Source organism: Meles meles, chromosome X (assembly GCF_922984935.1).
Source record: "Meles meles chromosome X, mMelMel3.1 paternal haplotype, whole genome shotgun sequence".
NCBI classification, from domain to species: Eukaryota; Metazoa; Chordata; class Mammalia; order Carnivora; family Mustelidae; genus Meles; species Meles meles.
In genome coordinates this window covers 94451246-94471959 of record NC_060087.1, presented here as the reverse complement: position 1 = coordinate 94471959, position 20714 = coordinate 94451246, and the positions used below count along the sequence as shown (strand labels likewise).

At 41.6% G+C, this 20714-nt stretch overlaps 1 protein-coding gene across 5 annotated transcripts in view; it reads left to right on the top strand.

Moving 5' to 3' along the window:
* The window catches only part of CHRDL1 (chordin like 1), a 115195-nt gene that overhangs the window by 27069 nt on the left and 67412 nt on the right, over positions 1-20714 (top strand). For all 5 annotated transcript variants that reach the window (XM_045996532.1, XM_045996531.1, XM_045996528.1 and 2 more), the window contains exons 3-4: positions 3112-3224; positions 5888-5981. In XM_045996532.1, the coding sequence (XP_045852488.1) occupies positions 3112-3224; positions 5888-5981 (207 nt within the window). The remainder of the gene's footprint in view (positions 1-3111; positions 3225-5887; positions 5982-20714) is intronic.

Below are 20714 nucleotides of genomic sequence, written 5' to 3'. Positions count from 1 at the left end.
GCACTCTGTTGTCTCTAATATTGGGAGTTTGCATCTTCTCTCTTTTTATCCTTGCTACTTTTGTAAGAAGTTAATCAATTTTATTGATTTTATTAAAAACAGATTTGGTCTCACTGATTTTTTTTCCGTTGATTTTCTATCTTCAATTTCACTGACTTCTTTATTATTCCTTTCTTCTGTTTGCTTTTGGTTCATTTTGCTCTACATTTTCTAGTTTCTTGGTTTGAGACTTTACACCCTTTCTAACATAGGTACTTTAGTGATAAAAATTTCCCTTTAAGTATTTCTTTAGCTGAATCCCAATGGTTTTGATATGCTGTGTTTTTATTTTCATTTAGTACAAACTATTTTTTAATTTCCCTTTTGATTTTTTTCTTCAACCCACAGGCTATTTGTAAGTTACCAGTATATTACAAGTTGTTGTCTCCTGCTGGAATTGTGTATAATGATTTTCATATATACACATTTATATTTTTATTTTGTTCTTTTTGGAACTTTGTGAATGTTTTCCAGTTTTCTACATTAAGTATGTATTTCTTTTCTAAAAAGAAAATAATTAATACAAAATAATGCTCTACATTTTACAGTACTTTATTTTTTTAAAAGATTTTATTTAGTTAGTTGACAAAAAGAGACACAGAGAGAGAAGGAATACAAGCAGGGACAGTGGGAGAGGTAGAAGCAGACTTTCTACTGAGGAGGGAGCCTGATGTGGGGCTCGATCTCAGGACCCTGGGGTCATGACCCAAACTGAAAGCAGATGCTTAATGATTGAACTACCTAGGTTCCCCTTTGCAGTACTCTATAATTTACAGAGAATTTAATTCAATCCTCCAAACTCTCCTTAAGAAACAGATCATCTATATTTCACAGGAATTGAAAGCTAAGATTGACAGTTTATTTTTTTATTTTTATTTTTTATGTTTTAATATTTTTATTATTGTTTTTTGGGGGGGAAGGCTGAGGGAGAGGGAGAGAGAGAATCTTAAGCAGACTCCACGCTGAGTGCAAAGCTCGATGTGGGGCTTGATACTATGACCTTGAGATCATGACCTGAGCCAAAATTAAGAGTCGGTTGCTTAACCAACTGAGCCACCCTGCACCCCTATTTTTATTTTATTTTATTTTTTTGAAATTGACCGTTTCAATGACTTGCCCAATGTCACACAGCTAGAGCTGGTTAGAGTTTAACTTATTTGTGGACATAAAGAATAACATGGACGACATTAGGAGAAGGGAAAAATGAAGGGGGAGAAATCAGAGTGGGAGACGAACCATGAGAGATCATGGACTCTGGGAAACCAACTGAGGGTTTTATAAGGGAGAGTGGTGGGGGATGGGTGAGCCTGGTGGTGGGTATTAAGGAGGGCACAGATTGCATGGAGCACTGGGTGTTATATGCAATCCATGAATCATGGAGCACTACAGCAAAAACTAATGATGTACTATATGGTGACTAACATAACACAATAAAAAAAAATTCAAACCCAGATTTTCTGACTCCCAGTTCATTATTATGAAGAAGTTGGAAATCAAGGTTTGAAAAGCAAATTGGAATTTATCTTGCAGGTAGCTGAAAAAAAATCATTGAGGGTCTTTAAAGCAGTAAGTGACTTGAGACAATGATCTTAATGTAGTTTTAATCTGAATCTCTGATTACTAATGAGGTTGAGCATCTTTTCATGTTTATTGCCTGTTTCCCATTTCTTCTTCCCCCAAATTGTTATTCATGTCCTGGAGGAATAGATCATTTTTCTGCTGGACTGGTTGGTCGTTTACTTATTAATTTAAATGATGAGAAAGTTTTCCCAGTATTAATTCTTTATTTGTTGGAAATATCATCTCCCTTGGGGCGCCTGGGTGGCTCCGTCAGTTAAGTGTCAGCCTTTAGCTGGGATCATGATCCCATGGTCCTGGAATCGAGCCCTACATCAGGCTCCCTCCTTAGTGGGGAGTCTGCTTCTCCCTCTGCCCCTCCCACTCTCATTCTCTCTCTCTCACCCTCTCTCTCTCAGATAAATAAATAAAATCTTTTAAAAATACATCTTCTCCCAGTTTCTTGCTTAGCTGCCTTTTCTTTATTTTAAAATTTTGGTCATCAGAGTAATGTGCACTGGAGAGTGGAGGAAACGAATGCGTTTGCTACAAGAAGAGTCTTAGTTTGCTCTGACCTTGTGTGATGGGAACCAGGTGAGATGTGGATGGGATTCGAAGGCAAATCACATAGTTTGGAAATTCATTGACCAGTCATTTGCTAATTGATTACATTTATTGGTCACCGTGTGCTGAACTGTGTGATAAGCTGAGATTTTGAGGAACTTTTGTTTTAATGGAGAAATAAGACGTGTAAAGACATGCAAGTAACATAGTGTGCTCAGGGAATTGTAGCACAAGATAAGCTGTGCCTGTCAACATTGCTCCTTATCAAAGGGGCAGGAGGCATTGCTTTTGAGTAAATTGAGAGTAGTTTAAGAAAAATCTGTAAGTTGAAGGAGAGCAAAGACTGTGGGTCTTTTAGCTCACCATTCTACTCCCAGCAGTCAGCAGAGGGCCTGACCAAGAGTTGGGTGCCCCAACATTTGCTTCATGATGGGATGATATTAGCATGCATGGGCAACAGCCATTTATAAAAACTTAATACAGTATGCTTAGTTCATGACTCCTACACCATTTCCAGGCAGCTCTGAGAAAGTTAGATCAGCATTTCAGACCTGAGCTTGCATTTCCTCAGCAAGGGAGCACAGCCTTTTGCAGAAGGACACACAGCATGCTCCTTTATCTTACCATTGTAACAGAGTAGTAACCCAGATCTTGGCTTCACATGGGCAAACTGGGTTTTGAATCTCCTGTCTGTTACTTACTGGTTGTGTGACTTGATTTCCCTCATCTGTGAAATGAGACTAACAGTGGTGCCTAACCATACCAGATTATCTTAGGATTGAATAAGTGCAGCATGTGAAACACTGCACCCATAGGAGGGGCTCTGGAAACATTCTGTATACCTCTGCTCTTGATGTAACACAAAAACAGATGGAAAGTGTGATTGCCTCGGGGTTTTATGACTTTGTCCATGGTGTCTAACAGGCATATTCTCCATCTCCTTCCTCACAGATTCAGAGACATACTGTGTGTTTCAAGACAAGAAGTACAGAGTGGGTGAGAGATGGCATCCTTACCTGGAACCTTATGGGTTGGTTTACTGTGTCAACTGCATCTGCTCAGAGGTACAGTGTGATATTCAGTTTGCTCCTCGGCATGCAAAGGTCCTTCCAGTGCCTGGATGACCAGGAATCAGGGGTGGTGAAAGCCTCAAATAAGTGAGGGAGAAGCAGCTTGTAAGGATAAATAAAGGTCTCCTGACTTTTTCTCTTGTTGCCGTTTGGCTGGGGTTTTTGTGGCATCTCTAGGTATTTGCTATGGACAGATATTTATGGTCTCCTAGCCAAAAGATACGGGCTGTGGTGGGAGAAGATAGAATAATAGTTTGATAGCGTGAGAGGGGAAATAGAACTCAATGTAATGCCTGGGTTATATGACTAAATCGTTTTTGAAGATCATTTTCAAGGCTGGTCTTTAGAAAAGAGATTAGGACAGATCATATACCAGTTCATTGGGAGAGCGTATTTGTTATTGTCTGGGCCAGTAGCGGTAATTAGGATCGAGGCTGCAGAACATTGGCATGTACCTGGTGACCATTAGAGTTCTCTTGGCTTGGCCTTGGCTCCTGACTAGACAGTCAGAAGAGCGTTTGGACACTTTATTTTCATCTTTGCAATAGGCAAAAGGAAGTGCTCTCATCTTCTTTCCATGGCCTTGACCCAGGAACACAGCTATGGTCCATGGCCTTGACCCAGGAACACAGCTAGGGTCCATCTTTCTGAATAAGCCTCTACCACCTTGTAATAGGCCAGGGTTTTTCAGCCTTTGCTCTATTGACATTCAGGAACAGATTATTCCTTGTTGTGGGAGCTGTCGCATACATTGTAGGATCTTTAGCAGCACCCCTGGCCTCTACCCTCTAGATACCAATAGCACCTGTCCCAGTTGTGATGACCAAAAATGTCCCAAGACATGGCCAAAGTTGCTTGGGGAGCAAAAGGACCCCTGGTAGAGAACCAATTGAGTAAGAAAGCCTTGTACCAGGCCTTGAGAATGGAGAACTCCCAGCATATGGAAAGAATCTTCAAGACCAGCCTCTCACTTGAGACCTTGTGGAAGAATTGTAACTCTTCCTGAGTGCCCAGGTAGTACAGAAGCAGTCACTTGCATGCCAGATTCTTTTGCCAGTTAAGTAAAAAATTGGACTTTTCAAATTTGAAGCATGTGGAAACCTAACCTTCAGGCAGTAAGAAGTAATGTTAAAAGGTTCCTGGGCTCTGGAGTCAAGGCAGACCATGTTTCTGACCCTGGATCTGCTGCCTGGGAGCCATGTTACACTGGACAAGTTACCTAAATTCTCTGAGATCTCTTCAGCTTCTTTCTCTTTAAAATGGGATAATGATACTATGTATTTCATAGGATTGTGGTAAGGATTAAATTCACTAATACGTTTCAGTCACCAAAAACTGTACTTGGTCACAGCCAGCATTCAAGAGATATTAATTGCTGTCCTCATCTCATCTTCATCTGTGCTATGATTACAGCTATTATTTTTATTCATCTGTTAAGTCTAGAACAGAATTCAGTTTAAGGCATTAAGGAGGCATCAGTGTAGGCTTCAGCCAGAAGGAATGGTTTCTCATATGCTTGGTGATCTCACTTCAAGATGATACCACTTGGCTCTGAGGAGTGTGACAAAGAAGGAGACTTTGTGGTGTTTCCAAATGCAACACTCTGAAAACATATTCTAGAAAGTCCATGAGAAAAGAAAGAGGTTTATGGTAAGGTTATTCAGCCTTTGATAAAAGAAGCCTGCATCTTTAAATGGCTAGGGCAGGTATTAAATAGAGCATCTGGGGACTGATTAGCTGTCTGGTATGACATGGTTGTGTCAGATTCTTAAGCCAACCCATTGGAAATGAAGAGCTAATCCTTGGGGGCTAAGCTTTGCTGTCTGCGGGGCAATGAGAATGTTAATAAGATCCCAGGGTCGACAGCTCTAGTGTTAAGCATCTTCTCTTTCCCCATCCTCTTTGTCACCCTCTTCCCCCACAAGAGCATGATAGATACAAGTCACTCTTGCTTGGAATGAATTATGCATGGAAATGCTAATGCAACGTTGATTTCCAAAGCTTTCCTTTGATCTAGCCATGGTGGAGAGCTGTCAGAGCTAGGGAACTTTTAATTGTAAGTCGGCAGGGACCCAGTCATCCCACCCAGGCATGCTAGGTAATCAGCTCAATTCCAAAGCCTAGCTGTGTTCAGAAAGCCTACGACAGAAACAGGAAGTGAGGAGAGAAGGCACCCAACCTGCTGGACCAAGGCAGAGTTATATGGAATCCAGGACCCATGTGCCAGCAATGTCTCCTTGCCCAGGGGTGGCTAGCAGCTCAGGGGACCCATCGCTCATTATCCCTTCCCTTCTGTGGCCTTGGGCAGGTGATCCTGTAATTAGACCAGCCTCCTGTGGATGTGTGGCTGGAGCCAGAAATGGTGGAAACACCACAAAGGCAGACCAGGAAGGGCCTTCCACAGTTGGAGGGAGGCTTTGAAAACTAGAGCAAGAGTGACCCCAGGTTTAGAAAAATATGCCAGTAAGCTATCAACCAACCCAGCGGAGGTGCTAGTGATGAGAAAAGGGAAGAAAATGCTGATTTCTTTCAGCTTCTTGGGAATGCATCATTCACTGTCTGGGTAAGTCTCTGTATGACTGTTCCCCAAACTGGCAAGGGTGCAAGTAACTTCTGAAAGAACTTAATTTTTTTTCATAGTTTGCCTTCTCTTCCAGAATGGGAATGTGCTCTGCAGCCGAGTCAGATGTCCAAGCCTCCATTGCCTTTCCCCCGTGCATATTCCTCATCTGTGCTGCCCACGCTGCCCAGGTAAACCAGATCGCCTTTCTTTCCCAGCTGGGGCTCTCCTTCCTCCCTCTTCCCCCCAACCCACTCCATCTGCCTAATTCCCCAGAAGGGAAACTTCCAGACTGGAATAACAATAGGACACTTTCAGGCAGCCCACACTGGCCCCTAAATACTGTTTATAGCCCAAGCGAGGCCCATTCTAGACTCTAATAAGTTATTGGGTACCCAGTAACAGATTTTCATTGGGCTTTTAATCATTTGAAGGTGGCTGTCAGTTGGGGGAAGGGCATCGTGGCCCAGAGAGTTTGTGCCATAAACAGCCTCTTCTTACCATGGGCAGTGGGCACCAGGGGAGTTGTAGCATGGGGGCACTTGTCTCAAGCAATTAGTGCTGGGATTGCATAAATCAAAGAAGCTGAACCAGTGAGGTTTATGACAATATAAAGCTGCCTGCCCGCTAAAAAGTCACCTCCTCCAGACTGCGCAGTTATTATGGACACATTGTTAAGAGCTAATCTAAGGGGAAGGCGGGCAGAGACCGTTTCATGAGGCTGTTAGGATGTCTATTTCGAGGGTTTGTGGCTAGGGTGTTTGTCTGAGGCAGGGGCTCCCTCAGTGACACTTTGTTCACGTCTTACTGGGGCCTGGGTCCCACACCAGAGGCATACAAGTATGGAATGATTAAGAGAATGCCTGTGGGCTGGACAGCAGTCCTAGAAAAAGCTAAGTGACAGCCTCGGGTTCTGGATATTAGAAGACTCATAGTCCTATAAGCTGATCCTATTTCCCTCTAGGATGGACGTTCTGGAGTAGGAGTCTGTGGGTGGGCTTTATGGGGTCATTGAACCCTTTAAAATTGTTTTGTTTCTGGTGTAACTATGTATACATGTAAATTCCTTTAGAGAGAATCCATAGCTTTGTTGATATTTGTAAAGGGGGTGTACATGACCCTAAAAACATGAAAAACCACTAGTCTAGGGCATAGGTGGTGCTTTTTTTAAGTAGTAAGGAACCTTCGGAACTTAGAAGAGAGTAACCAAAAGTGTCCGGGCAGCAATGGTAAGAATGGGCCTAGGAATATGGTTCAGTGAAAATTCAGTTAACATTTCAGTTACAGGAATGGAGGTATTTAATGAAGAAGCCCCCAAACCATTTTGGTCACTACATTTGTGAACTATACTTTCCTGCCTCAGTATATACACTCTGATGAATACAGGGGAGTCGTTCCCAGATAACAAAAGATCATATCATGTCACACATTTATCATTTTGAATGTTGGTAATGATAATATATGCTTCAAATGTAAGAGGCTGATGTGGCATAAGATTTAACTGAAAGTTGGCTTCTGGAATAAATCCCCAAATGAGGCTGACTGTTGTTATATGTGTTTCTTTGCTTCTTCTACTTAAACTGATTACAAAGGAAGGGTTTGGTAGGTGGGAGAGAAATTTCTGGTTTAAAAGGCCAATCTGGAGATTTTTTTCCATTTCTTTCCCCCCTGGAAGTCTCCACTAGTGGTCTAATGCCATAGGAATTTATCTAAATTATGTAGACATTGTTGTTCCCTGTGGAGGAAGTTGAGGCATGACACAGACCCAAAGCACAGAATGGAAGAGTGTAGAGTGCAATACAGCCATCACCTACACCAGCTACAGAATAGGAAGCAAGTATTGAGAAAAAGAGAAAGTATAAGCCATCAGTTCCTTTGAGTGAAAAAGAAAGTGTTAAAGGAATTGAGATCAGAAATAGCAGAAAAGAGAAAATTGTAAGACTTAGAAACCCCATTTTATGGAGTATAGAAATAGCCATTCATTTTCTTTTCCTTCTTGTTCTTGCAAGTGACTTCCTTGTGAGTTCATTTTCCTTCTTGTTAACTATAACTTTTGCCAGTTCTTTCTGTGAGCAATGGTACCAAAGTTTCCTAATCCTTATATGCAAAATGTCTTTATTTTGCCCCCATCCTTGAGTGATAATTTCGCTGGGTATAAAATTTTAGGTGCATGCTTGTTTGCCCTTAGCACTTAGAAGAAACTAACAAATAAGTCTTTGGATAAGAAATCTACTGTTTGATTGTAGTTCTTTTGTAGGTAACTTGTTTTCTCCTTCTTCTAGCTTTTAACTTTTCCTCTTTTTCTTTGGTGCACATGATGAAGTAAATAGATGTGTAATTTATTTTCATTTAGCCTGCTTAGTACATGGTTTTTTCAGCCAAAGGACTAATTTCTCTTCAATTTTACTCATTATTTTTCTGAAAACTATGTCTTACCCCTCTTTTTTCCTCATTCTTAAAGTTGCCTTTGGTATATGTTTTTGCAGCTCATTTAATTTATCCTCTGTGTCTCTCTTTTTTTAAAGATCTATTTTAGAAAGAGAGAGAGAGAGAGCATGGCAGGGAGGGGCAGAGAGAGAAGGAGAGAGGAACTTAAGCAGATTCTATGCTGAACATGTAGCCTGATGTGGGGCTTGATCTCCTGAACTGAGCTGAAACCAAGCATCAGATCCTTAACTGATGGCCACCCAGGCACCTATATCCTCTGTGTCTCTAAATGCCTCCTTTGTATTTTCCATCTTGGTACACTCCCCATAATGATATATTACTTTAGTTTGGTCCTCCAATTCATGAATTCGTTCTCAAGCTTTTTCATGCCTCCTATTTAGGCCATCTGTTTGGTTCTGTTTCCTCTTTTATTTTCAATAACTGTATTTCCCCCCATGTTTTTAGATACATTTTTAAATATCTCTATATTGCTATTTTATAAACCTGTGCTTCTTGGGATCTTCTTATTTTCTTTATTTCTTTAAGGTATTGAATTATTTATTTAGAGTCCATTTTAGATTTTTTCCATGTCTATATATTTTTCAGATGTGAATTCTCACTTTTACTGGTTTCCTTACAGCTTTTCTTAGTTGTTAGTTTCTCCTTCTTTTCTAAAATCTTTGTTTAAAAGCTCATTGTAAGTGTGTAGTAGGGGGTTCTCTTGCATATGTCCTTCCTTCTTGGGGGGAAGTTTGTTCCAGGCCGTGTAGGTCACTTAGCTCTTAACCAGGTCATGTATTAGTGTCTCAGCTTGGGCTCCCTCTTGCTTGGATGGTCAATTTCTACCTCTGTTTTCTTGTACAGTGTTAGTCCCTGATAATGGCCTTGGACTGGGATCTCAGCTGCAGGTGGGCAGAGTTATGTCAGCCCCTATTTACATGTGAGGAGTGTGGTCCTAGTCCTCACCTTTACATGAGAAGCCACTTGGAATCCATAGTTCTTGCCCGGCTATTTGTATCCAGTCCCAGGCACCAGTGGACCACATGGATTTGGCCCTGTTTATCTCTATATTTTTCCTTCTGTGTTTTATTTTTCAAGGAGTTTCCTTTTGTTTCTGAGCCTGATTTTACAGTTTTAATGTTGTATTTATTTATTTACTCACTCACCCACTTGTTTATTTACTTTTTTTTAATAAAACTGTGAGTTTTCCATTTCTCCCCTCACTCTTTGGTGGGAAAAGAGCAAGGAGTTCTCACCTGGTCTCTCCCTGCCATATTGAACTGGAATGCAGACCAGCTATTCTTTATATTGAAGATAAAACAAGAGTAAACAGGTTGAAGGTTAAACCTTCAACCTTAGCAGAGAAGAATGGAGTTTGGTAAAATGATGAACTTTGGGACACAGTGGCTGTTCAATCCTACTATAAAGGACTAAAGAGAATTTTAGCCTCTGTACAGCATATTTCTGTAAGTAAAATGGTATCCACCCATCTGAGAGTTGTCACAGTTCTGCTTTGAGACTGGACAATGGCTGTGATGACTCCTCTGTATTCCTTCCACCCCAGTGATTATTAGGCATGAGGAAACTCATGCCTTCAGGGCCACTGGAATGTTTGGTCAAAGGAAGGGACTCTGATTTGCTGTCCGAACCCAAGTGGAGGCACCATGATGAACATGTCCTCATTTTAAAATAGGAGATCTATAGCCAAGATGATGAGCGGGTTCTGTATCATAAAGAGAAAACAGACAAGGAAGCCATATGCCCAAGGTGTGGACTCTAGATACTGTCCTATAGCAGGGTTGACTTCAGGGAGCATTCACGTGGTTAGAGATGGATTCAGTGGGAGGATCCTGCAGGACATACCTAGAGCTCATCTTCCATTGAAGAGATAGAGGACCCCCCCATTTACTTCTGTGTTTCCCCTGGTTCTTGTTCTCTAAACTCCCCACTCCAAAAATTTACAAAGTTCCCACTTGTAACTGAGGTTGTCTCCTACAGCTCCTGTTGAACTATGGCAATCAAAGTTTGCAGACTACTTTTACAGAATTACCAGAGAGAAATCCATACTGATTCCCATTAAGAGAAAATGAAAATTTTTCCATCAGCACTTCCTCAAGTTTCATGGCAGAAGTTGGGTCTTGGTCCCATATGACAGGGTGCTCTACTAAGCCCAAAGAGGCTGGTGCTCCATGGAGGTTAAAACATTCTTAATGGCAAAGTCAAGACTGCACAGAAGTTAGAAGGGTCACTAAATCCATCCCAGTCTATGAGCAGGATCCTCTAAAGTTGTGATAAGGGGAGATTTATAGGAATGAAATTCCATATCTTTGTTTGGGAAGTAGAGTGAAAGAAGGGTGAAGAAAAGAAAGAACATGACTGCTTTCCTTTTGTTCCTTATATATAATTTTATGAAAAGAAGACTCATAGTGACCAGGAGCCTAAATCATGATATTACCTAAGTTGTTTTTTAAGTAGGCTCCACATCCAGCATGGAGCCCAACATGGGTCTCAAACTCATGATCCCAAGATCAAGACCTGAGCTGAGATCAAGAGTTGGATGCTCGGCCAACTAAGCCAATTAGGTGCCCCTACCTACCTAAGATTTTTTTAATGGCCATTCTTAATGAATTTGCTACTCAGAATTCATGAATTTGGGTTCCCTCGGGGGTATTCCAGCATTCTTGGGTCATTAAAGTGCTGTTATAAAATTGCCAAAATATCTCTTACCAGCAACCTAATCCACAGCATTCCCTTTTGGCTAGGTGTGAACAAATTTAATTCTATGAAATGGTTTTAAGGGACAGTGATGGTGTGGTTTTGTCAAGAGAGACACCCCTCACCATAGTCTTTTAAATTCAAGGAAGGTTAAAGAAATGACCTCTCCAGTGAGGCACCCTAGTCTGTGTTTTACTATAGGGAGAAGCTGGAAGCCCAATGAAATTTGTGTCTGGACAGAAGTTGGGTTGTGAGCTAGCTGGCAAATGCACACATGTCTGCTCTATACTCTATATGCATTTCTTAATTTTAAAGAATTTTTTTGTAAATTTTTATTTAAATTCCAGTTAGTTAACACATGGTATAATATGAGTTTTAGATGTACAATATAGTGATTTAACACATAAAGCACCCCATGCTTATCAAAAGTTTCCTCCTTGTGATGTCTTCGGCAGCACATATACAAAAGTGTCCTCCTCCATCCTCATCACCCATTTAACTGATACTCCCACTGACCTCCCCTGTGGTGACCATCAGTTTGTTCTCTGTAGCTAAGAGTCTCTTGGTCTGCCTCTCTTCCCTTCCTCCCATGTTTGTTTGTTTTGTTTCTCAAATTCCATATATGGGTGAAATCATATGGTATTTGTCTTTCTGTAATTTTCTTTAGCATAATATTCTCTAGCTCCATTTACATTGTTGCAAATGGCAAGATTTCATTCTTTTTTATGGCTGAGTAATATTCCATACACACACACACACACACACACACACACACACACACACACACACACACATATACACATACATATATATATAAAATCTTCCTCATCCATCCATCAGTTGATGGCCATCTGGGCTCTTTCCATAGTTTGGCTATTGTTGATAGTGTGGCTATAAACATCGGGGTGCATATGCCCCTTCAAATCTGTATTTTCATAGCCTTTGGGTAAATACATAATAGTACAATTGCTGGGTGGTAGGGTAGTTCTGTTTTTAACTTTTTAAGGAAACTTCATACTGTTTTCCAGAATGGCTACTATATATTCATTTCTGAAAATCTTCATGTTCTGCAAAATTAGACACTGAAAAATAACAAGGCTTAAGGAACAAATGAGATCGGAGAAAATAACTAGAAACTTACACAATTTTGTAACCAGAGTATAACAAAAGAAATATCCTAATAAAAGGGCATGTGGGTGACTCAGTCGGTTAAGCATCTGCCTTCGGCTCAGGTCATGATCCCCAGGTCCTGGGATGTAGCCCTGAATCTGGCTCCCTGCTCCGCAAGGAGCCTGCCACTCCCTCTTCCTCTGCTCCCCCCAACTCGTGCTCTCTCTTGCTCTGCTCTCTCTATTTAAAATAAATAATAAAATCTTTTTAAAAAAAGAACTATACTAATAAAAAAACTAGCATGATTTAAAAAGGCACATTAGATTCTTAATAAACAAAAGAAAATTACAATAAGTACAGACTTCACCTTTTTAAATGATGACACTAGCTTGATGGACGAGGGACTAAGGAGGGGTTGAAGCTGCTGAGTTATAGAGACAGGAGAAAAATGCCCAGAGATCAGAGAGAATCATGTTACAAGCACTTACAGGCAGAGCGTATGGCCAAACTGAGCCAAGATGGAGAATGTGGGATGAATGGGAATTGGAGAGAGTACTGTATTTTTTCATGGTTTGCTGATTTCAGCTGTGTTCACGTACTTGGCCTTCAGCTGCTGTCCCTCCGTGGTGCAGTGTATTAATGTGCAGGGAAACTCATGTAGGAACCAGTGCAGTCTCTACTTTATGCCAATAGCATTCTCTTATTTACCACATGTATCCAAACAAGCTAGGATTACATAAATCTATACCACAGTGGAAACAGCCTCTATAAGATCAGGTAAGCTTATGGCATTTAGCTTTTGACAGTTCCCAGTGACGGTTGCTGGTCACTAGATCACTCTGATTCTGGTTTTTTTTTTTTTTTTTTTTTGGTCTTTAGTTGCTGACCTACCTACATGTTGTGTACCCCTTCCTGTTCTATGACTCTGTGTCCATGTCTATGACTTCCACTGTTACAACAATCAAGTAAACGGTCCTGTTTTGCTCTCTCTGGTGTGTGTTCTTTTTTTCTTAAGAGCAGAAGTTCGGGGGGAGGAGGATTTCTTTAATTTCTATGGTGGTAAAGTACACACAACCTAACATTTATGATTTTAGAGTGTACGCCTCTGTGGTATTAAGAACATCCACAATGTTGTGCAACCATCACCACTAATGTAGTTCCTGAAATTTTTCACTACCCCAAAAGGAAACACTTTAAACTGTCAGTATCCCCTCCCTCTAGCAGCCCCTGCTTACCACTAATCTGCTTTCTGTTTCTATGGATCTACCCTCTTCTGGACTTTTCACGGAAATGGAATCATATGGTATATGGCCTTTTGCATTTGACTGCTTTCACCCAGCATAACGTTTTCAAGATTTAGTCATGGTGTAACGTGTATGGGTACCTCATTCTTTTTTTTGGGCTGCGTAATATTCCAGTGTGTGGATCTGCGATGGTTTGTTTATTCATTCAGCAGCTCACAGACATTTGGGTTGCTTCCACCTTTTGGCTGTTGGGAATAGCATTGCTGTGAACATCACTCCATAGGTTTTTCTGTCGCATATGTTTTTAGGTATTTGGGGCATATACCCAGGAGTGGGATTTCTGAGTCATGTGGTAATTATGCATGTAACTGACTGAGGAATCTTGTCCCGAGTTTAGAACCACCCCGTTGTCTTTTGGTTCATCTCTTTGAGTAACTGGTGATGGCCGTCCTCATAGCTATTGAGTGAGGCTCGTGCCATCATCTCTGTCTGATCTCCATTGTTCTCTCTTCTCTCTCTTTTTAAAAACATTTTATTGATTTATTTGAGAGTGTGCATGCATGGGGGAGGGGTGGAGGGAGAGGGAGAAGCAGGTTCCCAACTGTGTGGGGTGCCCCACTCAGGGCTTGATCCCAGGACCCTGGGATCACAACCTGAGCACAAGGCAGACCCTTGACTGACTGAGCCACCCAGGCACCCCTCTCTCTTTGCTTTTGTTCTTTTCTGAATTCTCTATTCACCTCTCCCTTCGATTTTATTGAAAAGGGTCAGTTCCTTTTAAATAATAAAGTTCATGGCCAACTATCATGCTCTTTCTCCTTAACCGCAGCTATGATGATGATAGTGTGCAAGGTGAGCAGTGGGGGGCCATCTCCTTGCCCCCCCAAATTGATGCATTTTCAAAAAACTCTTTCTGGCTCCAGAGCTATCCAAAACGCTGAGGATTCTAGAATATTGGTCTCCAGATAGCAAAAGTTGTACTTTATTATTTTATTGTTCATATTCTCACACCAGCTGTTAAGAGTTATCCACAGAAATATTCACTGTAGATCACTAGCCCCTCCATGTCTATACTGTCTGCTCTCTTACATCTTGGACCCTTTCACTGTCTTCCATGCTTTATTTCTATTCTGCCCCACGTACACTTGGTCCTTGAACACTCAATAGTACGGCACCTGGGTGGCTCAGTCGGTTAAGCACCCACCTTTTGATTTCAGCTCAGGTCATGATCTCAGGATCGTGAGGTTGAGACCCAAACTGGGCTCTGCACTCATGCAGAGTCTACCTGTCCATCTCCTTCTGCTCCTCCCCCCGCTCCCACACTCTATGTCTCTCTTTTTCTCTCAAATAAATAAATATATAAATAAATAGAAAAAGAATGCGATTTCCTGTTAGCATGTAAGTACAAGACTTTTAGGAAAACTATGCCTTTGCTTCATGATAGGGTAGAACCCCTCTATTTTTTTTTCAATGGACATTAAGCAATGCTGGCCCCCACATAAAGGTAAAGAAGGTGACACTTCATCGAGGGATACTGAGAAGCCCCATTGTCCCAAATAAATTTTCATTTATTTTCTATATTTAAGAAACATCCACCATTGGAGCTCCTGGGTGGCTCAGTTTGTTAAGCATCTGCCTTTGGCTCAGGTCATGATTCCAGGGTCCTGGAATCGAGCCCCGCATTGTGCTCCTCCTGCTTGGCAGAGAATCTGCTTCTCCCCTTCCTTCCTGCTCATGCTTCTCTCACTATGTCTGTTTCTTTCAAAAAAGAAAGAAAGAAATAGAGAAAGAGAGAAAGAAAGAAAAATAAAAGAAAAGGAAAGAAAGAAAAGGAGAGGAAAGAGAGGAAGAAAGAAACCTCTATGATTATAGTCACCCCTCTGGATTAAAGTAGTGTTTTCCAAAGTTTGTTGCAAAGAACACAGTTTAATGGGATGATAATAGAGTTTACTAAGGAAAACATTGATATAGATAGATAAGTAAGAGTTTATGAATGAGGGAAAGTTAAATAGCTTGCTTGTAATGCAGGACTTCTCACAACCTTTAATATGTTAATAATACATTATGACTCTATAAGATAGCTGTATGGGATGCAATATTTTTCAAACTCATTCAGCTTTATTTCTGTAAGGCACTTTGGAGGGTTAGTGTTTTTTAGTATATGTTTTAAGAAGTCTTGGATTATGCCATTTAGTTTACAGAAGGTATTTATATTCTAGAAATAGGTTATTAGTATATAGAGTATCTCAGTTTGGAGAAGTTCATTAAAGGTATCAGACCCTTTTAGAACAAGACCCCAGGCTAGTGTTACTAAAGCTTTTGTGTAAAGGACTACCATGGGAGATTTGATAAAATGCAGATTCCCAGGCCTTACACTAAAAATTCTGATTCAGTTGGTATTCTGCACTTTAAACAAGCACCTTAGTTCATTCTGATGCAGATGGACTAGGGACTGCCCTTAGGTCCCAGGAAGGTCTTGATAAAGGAGATGGAGAGCACTGCCTACAGAGAGCAGTGCTGGGCAAGACCTTGGAGGAGAGGACCCTATGCATAGGCACAGGGCCAGGAGCAATACAACAACACTGTCTTTGATAATGGGGAGCATGAGTACCCCAGAAATGTAATTTGTCTGCATGACACTTTCCCACGACCAGCCCTAAAGTTACATGTGCATACTGTTCCGTCTGCCTAGCCCCCCTGCTTTCCCAGAGCTCCCACCTAAAGCTTTCCTCTTCTGCGGTCTTCCACATTCAGAGCCCCTGGCTCTCCTGTCCAGAAAGAAGGACCCTCCGTAGGGAGCTACCCCCCTCCACCCCACCCATTGTCCATGACTTGTTGTTGGCAAGAAATGAATGGCATTTCTCGGAATTAGCCCAGGAATTTCTGCTGATAAACAAATGAAACTCTCAAAGGGAAAAGCAATCAACATAGTTTGAAATAAAATCAGTGTTTTCAAGCTTAGTCTGTTTTCAACTTTGATCGAAATCAGAGTCACATCCAGGGTATTTTAAGGAAAGTCTTAGGGAAATGCCCTTTAGTGAGCCCTCTTCCTGGTGGCAGGGCTGCCTTCTTAAGCCAGAGCATACTTTCTGAGTGATTATTCCTTCAATTTCCTGTCACCTGCAATTCCAAGTCCTGTCTAGCCAGTGCAGCGACAGTCTCTGCCTCTCCTTCCCCATTTCCCTGCCAAGTTGCCTGACACCCAAAATGCTATCATTGTTACAGCTTCATCTTCTTAATTTTTAAAAGGTTTTTTTTAAAGTTTAATTTATGTATTTTAGAGAGAGAGAGAAAGAGGTAGGGAGGGGCGGTGGGGGGGGGGAGAGAGAGAATCTTAAGCAGGCCGCAAGCCCAGTGTGGAGCCCGGCGTGGGGTTTGAACTCACAACCCTGAGATCATGATCTGAGCTGAATTCAAGAGTCAGATGCTTAATGGGCTGAATCACCCAGGCGCCCCGTTTCATCTTCTTAATTCAGGCTTTGATCCCTGCTAAGTTTTTCTGTCTTTGAAAGAGGTGACTTAACTCTTACTAACCTTTTCAACTTCATCTGCACGGAGGAACTAGAGGGCAGAATTTGATGGTAAAGAGTGGGGGAGGTTTGGGGGGAGATTCCCAAGGCCACTAGTCCAGGCACCCAGAGGAATTTTGGGGTGTGGAGGTCGAAGCGGGAGGCTAAAGAGTCAGCCTCTATGTTTTCCACAGTCCCAGGGGACGCCAAGCCTCTCTGTAATATCAAGGATAAATTCTTTATTTGTGGCAGAGGACACAGTAGTTTCTAGGATGAGTTGCCAGCTCTCAAGTTTTTCACTTTGGGGTTGTTAATGTAAAACCAATATGTTCTAGAAGTAACCAAATATCCTTGCTATCTGTTGCCTAGAGCCAAAGGGTTTCACTCCAGGGTTTTGGATGCAAAATGACTATAATCCAGAAGGTTTACCAAATTATTTGCAGCCACTATGATAAATAACAGTCTTTATTAGAATGATTTTCATCTGATTTTTGTATTTAAAGTTTTACACGGTCAGCTATTCCCTAAAAGTGATTTTAGAAACTGGCAGACTTAGGGTGTCAGTTATTGAAATCTGTTCCAAAATCCGCCTCCTCACAGGACTCCATTTTTGGCCATCAAAACAGGCTGTTGTATAAATGTCTTGATGTGTCGTCTCTTGTATTTGCCACCTATATGCTGAGACCCAGAGAGTGGGAGGTGGTTCAGCAGTGGATATGTTGCTGCTGAGACAGGTTTTTTGTTTTGTTTTGTTTTGTTTTGATTTTTAGGGTTGTGCTCCCTGAATGGGAGAGAAACTATGAAGTATATGTAGTGTGTCTTTAAAGAAAGGGATAAATAAAGTTGTGGACAGGACAGGGTGAAAGAAGGTTGGTTAGATTTTTTTTTAATTGGAGAGAAAGGGTAAAACATCAAACTTGGGAGTAGAGGTTATTTTTAAAACATTAAGATAAGGTAAGTGTCCCCACAAGCCTGATTTTTCTTTCCGTTAGCAAATTCCTACAGCTTTGATTTTATTTCACATTCCCAAGATCATGCCCTCAGGGATCTAAGGCCAAATCAGCATCCACACTCACCATCATACCTTTTATATGGTGTATTCCTTTATTCTAATAGGACAAAAATGGGGGTTGAGAAAGAGGGCCAGGGAAATTTGGCTTGCTTTCTTCCTAGCTTTTGCCTTGTTTCCCTCTCTCTTCCCCGCTTCTCTCCCTCCTTCCCTTCTTTCCTTTCTTCTTTCTTAATGTCTTTTTATTTTAAAAAAAATTATTTTAGCCTGGTTGACTCAGTCAGTTAAGTGAAGGATGCCTGATTTTGGCTCAGGTCATGATCTCAGGGTCCTGGGATTGAACCATGTGTTGGGATCTACCTCTGCCCCCGCCCCTCCCCGCTCATGGTCTCAATTGCTCTCTCTGTCTCTCTGTCTCTCTCTCTCTCTCTCAAATCTCTCTCTCTCTCTCAATAAATAAATCTTTAAAAATTTTATTGTAGTAAAATATACATAACAATTTACCATTTTAACCACTTCTTTAAGATTTATTTATTTTGGGGGCGCCTGGGTGGCTCAGTGGGTTAAGCCTCAGCCTTTGACTCAGGTCATGATCTCAGGGTCCTGGGATCGAGCCCCACATGGGGCTCTGTGCTCAGCAGGGAGCCTGCTTCCCCCTCCCTCTCCTTGCCTGCCTCTCTGCCTACTTGTAATCTGTCTATAAATAAATAAATATTTTTTTAAAAAAAGATCTATTTATTTTTGAGAGAGAGAGAACAAGTAGGGGGAGGGGACAGAGGCAGACAGAGAGGGAGAACCTCAAGGAGACTCCCTTGCTGAGCACAGAACTGAATTTGGGCCTTGATCTCAAGGACCCTGAGATCATGACCTGACCTGAAATCCAGAGTCAGACACTTAACTGACTGAGCTACCCAGGCCCCCCTACTATTTTAACCACTTTCAAGTATATGATTTTGGGGGATTATGTACATTTATGTTGCTATGCATCCATCATCCTATCCATCTCAGGGATGTTTCTGTCTTCTCAGATGGAAACTCTGTTGGCATGAAAACAATCTGCATTTCCCCCTCCCTCAGTCCCTGGCAACCATCATTCTCTTGTCTGTCTCTGTGAATTCAACTGCTCCAGGTAGCTCCTGTAAGTGGAATCATACAGTGTATTTCCTCCTGGGATTGTCACCTTTCACTTAGGGCAGTTCCATCCATGTTGCAGTGTGTCTCCTTTTCCAAATGGGGAAGTAGGCTGAGAAGAAATTTCAGAAGAGGCTGGTGGTACAGAGGAGCAGCTGAAGTCAGGAGACAACCAAGGTGCATCTAGCAGATGTCAATTTTCAGAGTACTTTTCCTTGGCTGAGGAAGACTCCAGAGACCACACGGTCTTGAGCAATGACAGCCATGACAAGCAGGAACTGGTGGTAATGACTCTGTGAAGGCCTGGGGTTTTGAAAGACAGATGTATTCCTTATTAACGTTTCCTAGGGAACTTCAGAGCATGTTATCTGTTAGCAGCTGAGGACAGGCAGTTTTTGTCATCTTTTGGAGAAATCCATAGGGGTAGAACTGTGTCCCCATTTCTCTTTATCTGGAGAAGTGCCTTTCCAAAAGGATGTCCTCTGGGATTGCTCTCTGAGGGAAAGCACATCTGGAGCCATTCAGTATGATTTTATTGGAAAAATTATTAAAGGATCAGAGCATCAAACCTGAGAGGCAAAGTTGGAGAAAAAGGGTAATTACTGAGCCCCATGAAAGAAAGACTGGAGGAACTTCAACAATCTTCTGAAAGACAAATGAGTCCTAAGGATGCTGATCAGCTTTCTCCTTCTACCTTCAGAGGTATAGAGTGGGCATAAATGGGCTTTAGCATAAGAAAGTCAAGTCCCAAGAAGCACAGCTGACCATGGAACAATGAACTTGAACACAGGCTAGAGGCGCTGATGCCCCACAGTTGAAAATCTGTGTATAACTTTCGACTCCCCCCAAAACTGAACTACAAAGAGCCTACTGTTGACTGGAAGCCTTACTGAGAACAGGAAGAGTCAATCGATATATATTTGTGTGTCACATGTATTATATACTGTATTCTTACAATACAGGAAGCCAGAGAAAAGAAAACATTTATTAAGAAAATCATAAGGGGACGCCTGGGTAGTTCAGTCGGTTAAGCGTCCGGCACTTGATCTCAGCTCAGGCCTTGATATCAGGTTTGTGAGTTCAAGCCCCATGTTGGGCTCCATGCTAGGTGTGGAGTCTACTTACAAAAACCAGAAGGAAAAGAAAATGCATGTATGGTGCTCTACCATATTTATCAGAAAAATATCTGTGGGTAAGTGGACCTCATAGTTCAAACCAGTGTTGTTCAAAGGTCAACTCTACTTCAAGGCATGGATAAGGGGAGCCTCCAGAAGTATTTTTTTTAAGATTTTATTTATTTATTCGAGAGAGAGAGTGCATGAGCGAGAGAGTGGGAGCACAAGCAGGAAGGAGTTGCAGAGGGCAAGGGAGAAGCAGACTCTCTGCTGAGCAGGGAGCCCAACGTGGGGCTTGATCTCAGGGCCCCAGGATCATGACCTGAGCCGAAGGCAGGGCTCCCGGTGCCCTGGGAGCAGAAGTCTTTTAAAAGTCAACATAGAACAACTCGGGCTTAACATTGAGTAAAAGCCATACACATGTATATATACTAGTGCATATAATGCATTTCGATTAATATGAAGTTCAAAACAGGGAAAATTAAACTATATTCCCTAAGGAGGTACATACATGTGATAAAACTATCACCAACAACAAGGCAATGATTGTCCCAAACTTCAGGGCTGTGGTTACTGCCAGTGGGGAGAGAATGGGCTTTCTAGTGTGTTCCCAATACTGTCATTCTTAACCCGCATGGTAGTTACAAGGTTGTTTGCCTTATAA